The sequence below is a fragment of the Salmo salar genome, chromosome 19, assembly GCF_965601325.2.
Source record: "Salmo salar chromosome 19, fSalSal1, whole genome shotgun sequence".
In the NCBI taxonomy this organism is placed as follows: Eukaryota; Metazoa; Chordata; class Actinopteri; order Salmoniformes; family Salmonidae; genus Salmo; species Salmo salar.
The window spans coordinates 31,932,226-31,941,763 of NC_138309.1; the positions used below are offsets into that span (position 1 = coordinate 31,932,226).

The 9,538-nt window shown below is 41.8% G+C and overlaps 1 protein-coding gene across 1 annotated transcript; it reads left to right on the forward strand.

Moving 5' to 3' along the window:
- Window positions 1–1,574: 1,574 nt before the first annotated feature.
- On the forward strand, window positions 1,575–9,205 carry LOC106578658 (leucine zipper transcription factor-like protein 1). Its single transcript, XM_014157698.3, has 10 exons — window positions 1,575–1,760; window positions 2,749–2,873; window positions 3,044–3,238; window positions 4,795–4,852; window positions 5,110–5,181; window positions 5,296–5,361; window positions 6,139–6,216; window positions 6,672–6,848; window positions 8,323–8,426; window positions 8,569–9,205. The coding sequence occupies exons 1-10, from the start codon at window positions 1,758–1,760 to the stop codon at window positions 8,585–8,587; spliced, it is 897 nt and encodes a 298-aa protein (XP_014013173.1). The 5' UTR covers window positions 1,575–1,757; the 3' UTR covers window positions 8,588–9,205.
- Window positions 9,206–9,538: the final 333 nt, after the last annotated feature.

The window sequence follows — 9,538 nt, forward strand, 5'->3', positions numbered from 1 at the left end:
CGTCATTATTATTCTAAAATAGTAAAAATAAAGAAAAGTCCTTGATTGAGTAGGTGTGTCCAAACTTTTGACAGGTACTATATATATATATATATATATATATATAAACTGAAATTTACATAAGTTTTCAGACCCTTTTCTCAGTACTTTGTTGAAGGACCTGAGTCTTGGGTATGACGCTACAAGCTTGGCACAACTGTATTTGGGGAGTTTCTCCCATTCTTCTCTGCAGATCCTCTCAAGCTCTGTCAGGCTGCACAGCTATTTACAGGTCTCTACAGAGACGTTTGATCGGGTTCAAGTCCGGGCTCTGGCTGGGCCACTCAAGAACATTCAGACTTTTCCTGAAGCTACTCCTGTGTTGTGTTGGCTGTGTGCTTGGACCGTTGTCCTGTTGGAAGGTGAACCAGTCTGAGGTCCTGAGTGCTCTGGAGCAGGTTTTCATCAAGGATCTCTCTCTACTTTGCTCCGTTCATCTTTCCCTCGATCCTGACTAGTCTCCTAGTCCCGGCCACTGAAAAAAATCCACACGTCATGATGCTAACACCACCACCATGCTTCACTGTAGGGATGGTATTGGCAAGGTGATGAGCGGGTTTACTCCAGACGTGACGCTGGGCATTCAGGCCAAAGAGTTCAATCTTGGTTTCATCAGACCAGAGAATCTTGTTTTTCATGGTCTGAGAGTCCTTTAGGTGCCTTTTGGCAAACTCCAAGCGGGCTGTCATGTGCCTTTTACTGAGGAGTGGCTTCCATCTGGCCACTCTACTACAATGGCCTGATTGGTGGAGACCTGTAGAGATGGTTGTCCTTCTGGAAGGTTCTCCCATCTCCACAGAGGAACTCTGGAGCTCTGTCAGAGTGACCATCGGGTTCTTTGTCAGCTGCCTTATCAAGGCCCTTCTCCCCTGATAGCTCAGTATGGCCGGACGACCAGCTCTAGGAAAAGTCTTGGTGGTTCCAAACTTCTTCCATTTAAGAATGATGGAGGCCACTGTGTTCTTGGGGACCTTTAATGCAGCAGAAATGTTTTGGTACTCTTCCCCAGATCTGTGCCTCTACACCATTCCTTCGAACTCATGGCTGGGTTTTTCCTCTGACATGCACTGTCAACAGTGGGACCTTATATAGACAGGTGTGTGCCTTTCCAAATCATGTCCAATCAATGGAATTTATCACAGGTGGACTCCAATGAAGTTGTAGAAACATCTCAAGGATGATCAATGGAAACAGGATGCAACTGAGCTCAATGTCGAGTCTCATAGCAAAGGGTCTGAATATTTATGTAAATAAGATATTCATGTTTTTTTTTCATTTATAAATTTGCAAACATTTATAAAAACTGTTTTCGCTTTTTCATTATGCGGTGTGTGTAGATTGAAGAGGAAAACAATGAATGAATACATTTTAGAATATGGCTGTAACGTAACAAAATGTGGAAAAGTGAAGTGGTCTGAATACTTTCCGAATGTACTGTATAGCCTCTCAAGTAAATTAATAGAACGCATAGAACTAAGAAATGCTGACCCAACAAGGAACTTGTTCTATGGTTGAACGTGCTCCATGGTTACCAACGCAATGACGCTTTTCCGTATCCAAGACATCTCCAGCGCTGAAGAGGCGAGCTAGCTGATATAATATTTTCAGATATCACCATCAATAAACATAGCTAGTTAAAAGCGTAGTGTAACTATTCGTTTGTCTAGCCAGTTAACATAACATTTAGCAGTAAAAGAGTCGGGTGTTTGGCGTCAACAATGGTGAGTAACGTTAGCAAGCTAAGATACTTTAGCCCAGCTAACGTTAGCTAGCTAGCTTATGTAGCTAGCAACATGATATGGCCAGCTTGCTGGTGTGGATTTAGCAAGGGATCAAATCAAATTGTATTCGTCTCATGCGCCGAATACAACGGTTGTAATGTTAGACTTAACCGTGAAATTCTTGCTTACGAGCCCTTCCCAACGATGCAGAGTTAAAAAATAAAATAATACAAAGAAAAATAGTAGCTTACACAAGAGGAATACAATACCCAAGAATTGAGCTATATACCACGAGTACCAATACCAAATCAATGTGCAGGGGTATGAGATATTTGAGGTAGATATGTACATGAGTCATGTCATGAAGGCAGGGTAAAGTGACTAACGACGTTAACGTTAGGCATCAGGATACAGTAGACATGACTCGAGTAAAATAAAGAACAGAGTAGTAGCAGCAGCAGCATTATGCTTTGTCACGTCTAGTGCGCGAACAATCTCTGTAATCGATGCGGTCGACTGCACGGATAGTTAGCTTGCTGACGTTAGTTTAGTCAGTGAGTAGCGAAATTGTAAACATTAGCTAGCTAGCCAAGTGACTGCTACTAGGCTAGCCCTCTAGAACAGACTATAACGTTTCCATGACAACGCAGTGCTGCCTGCTGATTAGCTAGGGTTTCCACAAATTGCCACAGTCAAAATTGACTATATCGTAAAAATTCATGAAAACTAAAATGAGCTATTTGGTCATCATTTAAGGTTAGGCATAAGGTTAGCAGTGTGGTTAAGAATGGGGTTAGGTTTAAAATCCCATTTGAAGAAGAGTATTTGTTCGATATTGTGCTTGAAACAGTAACTTAACCTGCTAACTAAACAACTAACTATAATTAATGAAGAGGGCCACAACCACAGATCCGTCTTCTAGTTTATGTTATTTTGCTGTAAATTGACATCCATCCCTGTCCCTCTTTTTCCTTCTCTCTCTTTGAAGGCTGAGTTCGGTTTCAATGAGCACCATCAGAATGAGGCCATCAACTACATGCGCTTTGCACGCTCCAAGAGGATCATCAGACTCAAGACCATTGACTCCTGCTTCGAGGACCTTAAAGACAGCAGGTGTTGTATCACACCATTTTTATGTGTTTTATCACAGCTAGCCAACGATGTTTGTCGGAGGTATGCAAGTCTGTCTTCTTAGGACAGCTTTGAAGGGTATTTGTGTGTATCTCCAAAGAAGAAGTTCTCCCACAGGGAGAAAGAGTTATTCCTTTTGTATTCTATTATAGGCTCGTGGAGGAGACATTCACAGTGGACGAGGTGCGGGACATGCTGGACGGGCTGCAGCTGGTTGTGCGAGGGGAGGTGGAGACAGAGCTCATCAACACGGCCCACACCAACGTGCTGCTGCTTCGGCAGCTCTTCTCCCAGGCTGAAAAGTTCTACCTCCGTCTGCAGACTGACATATCGGAGCTGGAGAACAGGTGGGCTGTGGGGAGGGGTGGGATGGCTCGGAGGTGGACTGTGGGGATGAGGGGGGGCTTCAAGGACAGGCTGAAGCCCATTTTGCGGCTCAGTTGGTAGAGCATGGCGCTTGCAACGCCAGGGTTGTGGGTTCGATTCCCAAGGGGGACCAGTACGAAAATGTATGCACTCCTTACTGTAAGTTGCTCTGGATAAGAGCGTCTGCTTAGTGACTAAAATGTAAAATAGTAGGTAGTACTGAGAATTAGGGAGTGTATGTGAAGGTATATTTCAGTTTAACATTGGAAACTAGCTGGTGGCTCAATGAATCTCAATAGTGCACTTCCTAAATCTAAACTCGGACTTAAGGCTATTGGAGCAATTACGCAATGGGTTAATAGCAGATAACGGTTTCTCACACTTCACTACCCTTTTCCCCCAACAATACAATGAAATGGGAGGGTGAGGCTAATGACCCTTCCCTCACACTCACTGCCCCACTCTGAGGATGGATCTGAACTTGTTACTGGGGCACAGGAACATGCCACTTTGAAATGTATAACATGGCTCTGTGATGTGGAGTACATTTCCAGGCCGAGGGACTATGTTAATGGGCCTTTTAGAGAGGGAGGGGAAAGCCATTCCTTTTACAGTCCCAACTTTTTGATGTTGAAAAACTGACAGTCCATCAGCAAGGTAGAATGGAGACAGTGATTACATGGCAAATGGTATTAGAGAGAGCATTTTCGTACTTTACAAACATGACTTTGATTTGCCTTTATGGATATTGTGAGGTTGTTGTGAGATTGGTACATGAGTGTGAGGGAATGAGAGATATTGGTTTAATTCAATTTTTCTAGCAATTTGGGTCTTTGTTTGTATTTGACATCTAACATCTACTGAATTGAGAATATTAACCAGCTGTGTTTAAACTACATTTGACCTTTATTACATTGACACCAGTCATAGAACAAAAACAAAACATACAAAATCAAGCCTGTGCTTTTGTAGATTATGTTTTTGTGTTTCTATTATGTCTAGTCACTCAATAAGATAACTTACCAAGCCCCTGAAGGTGTTCCGTAGGCCTCAATCCTGTGTGGCTGTTAGTAGGGTGTTAGAAGCAGGGAATACGCCCATAGTAGCCAAAGAGCTACGTGCATTCTGCAGCTTTTTCAAACCACATATAAGTGTGTAGCGAGATGCTTTGTTGATCATAAACATTTATTTAAACTATCTTCAGGAGGATAACAATTGTTTTATTTTTCTTCTTAAAGATGCATACAGTAACTGCCAGGTGGCTGCTTACCTGTACTCCATGTCAAATGTTTTGCACAATGTTATTCTGTTGATCTCTTTCATAAAGAAACATGCTAAGCTGTTAGGCCACATGTCCCCTACTTTCAGAAGCCCAATGAGTCAGTACACTCAATGAAACTCACTTTATGTTATCAAACATTCTGTCATTACCCTGGTTCGTTTATTAGCTATAAATGTGCCTAAAAGTATAAAATGTTCTCATTTTTTGTCCATCTCTCTTTTTCTCATCCCCTTTGCTCTTTTTCATTTTCTACAGAGAGTTGTTAGAGCAAGTGGCTGAGTTTGAGAATACTGAGTTTAAAAACCCAAATAAGGTGAGTGCCCAACCACTTTGAACTATTTCCCCTTTATAAAAAAGAAGTGTGCATGCATTACATGGTTAGGGCTGAAATGTTGCACTTTCATGAAATACACAGCACTTGAATTGTATCAAAATTGGAAATAGCAGACCTTTTTAAGTGAATTTTTTAAGTCCATGTTATCAAGGTAATGGACAGCTGACAAAATATATTGATGCCATTTATTGATGGGAGAGTATGTGCTCACGTACATGCCTTACTTCCTTACCCAGACTAACCAAGAAATTAGCAAGCCCAAGTTAGCACCGCTGAATGAAGGTGGGGTATCTGAACTTCTCAACAAGGTAAGGTACTCAAACATCATCTGGTAGTACAGATGTATTTTGTAATAGCACCAGCTCAGCAGCTATATCACCAGCCATCTCATCAACTGTTTAATCACATTGGTTTTTCATCAGGAGATATCAAGGCTACAAGAGGAAAATAATAAGCTCAAAGGCAGGCTCCGGACTTTGGAAACCCAGGTACCTCACACATCTGAATCCGTAAAGTGTGTTTCTGATTGACATGTTCTTACTTAGTTATGACGTTGCTTATCAATAGTGTGGTACTGTAGATTTGGACAAAATTTTGTCAAGTTCTGTACCTGATCACATCCATGATCATGATTAGTTTATAATGGCACGACAATATTCACCAGAATGACTCCTGATTTCCTAGTAACCACAGAACAATCATGAGCTGCTTGTCTGCTAGAGTGGAATGGATGGCCGACCAACTGCCTGGTTGGTTATTTGGGTAGCTATTTCCTCGGAGAGGGGTTTGGAAGGTGCTCCTTTTAATTTTGAAGTGCATTTTGAAGTCGTCATTAATGTACAAAAAAAATTAAAAATATGCATAGTCTGGAATCCGTGTGTGTGTAAGCTGCATATTGAGGGTTAACATATTCAGGATTTCCATTAAAATGTTGGCAGTGTCATACTCCTAAAATAAACAAATGAAAGACATTGTACTGTAGCAAGCTAGCTATCTGGCTAGAATAGCCTGCTATGTTAGTAACTAAGTAAGTTATGTTATAGTACTCTAGCTATTGCCATTCCAGCTGAGCTTGCATTTCAGAGCAGAGCGTACAAAGTGAATTTACGAACACACCCTTAAATGCAGTCTACTTATTGTAACTTTTGACATCATTGTAATTGTGCTCATGTTTCCACCTGACTTACACCTGACCTTGCTAATTGAATGATCATATCACTTATATGTTGGTATCACTTATATGCAGTATACTGATTGTTTTTCAGGCCATGGGTGCATTGGATGAGAAGACCAGGGCGGAGAGGGCTCTCAAAGACTTGCAGAAGGTCAAGGGGGAACAGCAAGTACTGTAGCACCATAAGGGCCATGGGTTCAAGGTTATGGGTTAACAATATAATAAACAAACCTGGTTCAAAAGACCATAGAATGACAACTGCACTTGACTTTTCAGTAGTATTTCCTGTTTACTTCCTCGTTTTTGTGCATTGTATAATTTTTTTCCTTTTAGTGAAGTTGTCCACATGCTGGACTTGTGTTTATGATGTGTTGAAGCTTTTGTCCTGCTTTTTTACTGAACGATTACTATTATTTAATTTGCTTTCATGGAAATCAACTGGTATGTATCAATCTGACACTATGCTTTGTGTGTTGAATATATGTCAATCTGAGTGTGCATCCCAAATGGAACCCGATTCCCATAGGGCTCTGGTCAAAAGTACTGCACTGTATAGGGAAAAGGGGGCCATTTGGAACGCACATAAAAGTTCACCCACTGACATGCTGTGTCTCTCTCCCCAAGATGGCCACCCGCTCTCAGGAGATCACTAGTCTGGAGGACACGGTGGCAGCACTGCAGGAAGACTACCAGAAGTCCCTGAGTGTCAACGCTGCCTCCCAAAGAGACCTGCAGGACAACCTGGTATCTGCCAAACATGACCTGCTCAGGGTACAGGAACAACTGTCCCTGGCAGAGAAGGTACGTGCCTTGCCTGTACCCTATACTGCTACCTACCTGATGCCTTTCACATAAATCATGCATTGATTTCAACCAATGGACAATTGTATGAACTTCAGTCTCAAAATACAGTGTTTCCAGAAAGTATTCAGACCCCTTGACTTTTTCCACATTTTATCACGTTACAGTCTTATTCTCAAATTGATGAGGAAAATAAATATTTAAGCAATCTACACACACTACCCCATAATGACAAAGTGAAAACAGGTTTTTAGAAATGTTTGCAAAAAAAAACAGATACCTTATTTACATAAATATTCAGACCCTTTGCTATGAGACTCGAAGTTGAGCTCAGGTGCATCCTGTTTCCATTGAAAGGCACACACCTGTCTATATAAAGTCCCACAGATGGCAGTACATCTTAGAGCAAAAACCAAGCCATGAGGTCAAAGGAATTGTCCGTAGAGCTCCAAGACAGGATTGTGTTGAGGCACAGATCTGGAGAAGGGTACCAACACATTTCTGCAGCATTGAAGGTCCCCAAGAACACATCATTCTTAAATGGAGAACCACCAAGACTCTTCCTAGAGCTGGCTGCCCGGCCAAACTGAGTAATCGGGGGAGAAGGGCCTTGGTCAGGGAGGTGACCAAGAACCCGATGGTCACTCTGACAGAGTTCCATAGTTCCTCTGTGGAGTTGGGAGTACCTTCCAGAAGGACAACCATTTCTGCAGCACTGCACCAATCAGGTCTTTGTGGTGGAGTGGCCAAATGGAAGCCACTCCTCAGCGACAGGGACTGGCAGACTAGTCAGGATCAAGGGAAAGATGAACGGAGCAAAGTACAGAGAGATCCTTGGTGAAAACCTGCTCCAGAGCGCTCAGGACCTCAGACTGGGGTGAAGGTTAACCTTCCAACAGGACAACGACCCTAAGCAGACAGCTAAAACAACGCAGCACTGGCTTCGAGACAAGTCTCTGAATGTCCTTGAGTGGCCCAGCCAGAGCCCGGACTTGAACCCGATCTAACATCTCTGGAGAGACCTGAAAATAGCTGTGCAGTGACGCTCTCTATCCAACCTGACAGATCAGGACGGATCTGACGGATCTGCAGATAAGAATGGGAGAAACTCTCCAAATACAAGTGCCAAGAAGACTCAAGGCTGTAATCACTGCCAAAGGTGCTTCAACAAAGTACTGAGTAAAGGGTCTGAATTTTTATGTAAATGTTTTTATTTTTAATACATTTGCAATCATTTCTAAAAACCTGGTTTTGCTTTGTCATTATGGGGTATTGTGTGTAAATTAGTGAGGAGGAAAAACTATTTAATCCATTTTAGAACAAGGCTGTAACGTAACAAAAAGTTAAAGGGTCTGAATACTTTCCAAATGCACTGCATCTGAAGTTATCATTTGAGCTATGGACCCAATTGTATATCTGCTATTTCGAGGTTATCATGCAATCCAGTTTTGTGTGTGTGTGTGTGTGTGTGTAGGAGCTGGACCGGAAGTTCCAACAGACTTCTGCCTACCGCAACATGAAGGAGATCCTGACCAAGAAAAATGAGCAGATCAAGGACATCAGGAAACGGCTTTCAAAGTGAGTCGGTTGATTATTATACAAATTGGTTATGTATGATATATAGACTGGTTGATTGAGATTCTTCTCCTGAAAGATGATTATGTTTGCAGTTCCGGTCTAACAACCTTCTCTGCTAACAGTTCCAATGTATCAATTCTAGATACGAGTCTGATGAATGAACCCTTTGCATCACACAGCAAGACACAAAATGGAGGTTAAAATACATGACAAGAGGGTAGAAATGGCCCAAAACCTGGGACTGTCACTTTGGAGAAAGTTTTTGCCCATTTACCATTTATTCTACCCCACTACAGGAGCAGGTGCTTTGAACAAAAAATTGAATTGAGAATATCACCTGTAGTTCAGAACCTTTCAGAAGAATCGTATCATCTCGCTGATCCAGCAGCTTTTGTAGTCATTGGCTTTAGGAGATGATTGCTGGGTATTAAGGGTTGGTGGCTAATCGACAGAGCCTCCAATGGTCAGTCTCACTGGGAGAAGAACCTTCAATGTCTCTGTCCCTCTGCTACGCCGTGCTGTCCCATATCTAGGAGCTGGAGCTTTGTGTGTTTAGTAGTAGGTTTTCCTCATTGCTCTATGCAAGTACTTTCACGTCCTTGACTTGCTGTCTAAAAAGGAGGCCTTCTGAATAGGAGACATATGCTTGAAGCTTTGGTGCTGTCTATATCTGATGGTGATGGGTACATTTTCCCATGACACCAATATAAATTATTGTCTCTTCTCAAGACTGTATAATCTTTTTCACCTATTTCTATGTAGCTGGGGTATCATGCAACATCTGTTTATATCTATTCAGCTGGTGGAATTCAGAGCTCCAAGTTTTAATGATAGTGAATAGTCATGGCTAATGGTACATATTATGAATCGCAGCATAGCATAACATTCCAAAATATCTTGAGGGGAAGGTTTTGAGGGAAACGTTTACATACAGTAGTATGATTTGATATGTTTTCTTATTTTTCTTAAAATTTTTATCCTGTTTTAGCATATAAAAAATGCTTGGAAAGATCAGAGGTTGGACCTAAGCAAGTGTTTAAATACTTCCCTACACATATAGAATATTTTTATGGGAACAGTGAACTTTTTTGTCCTCAACCCTGATAATAGCC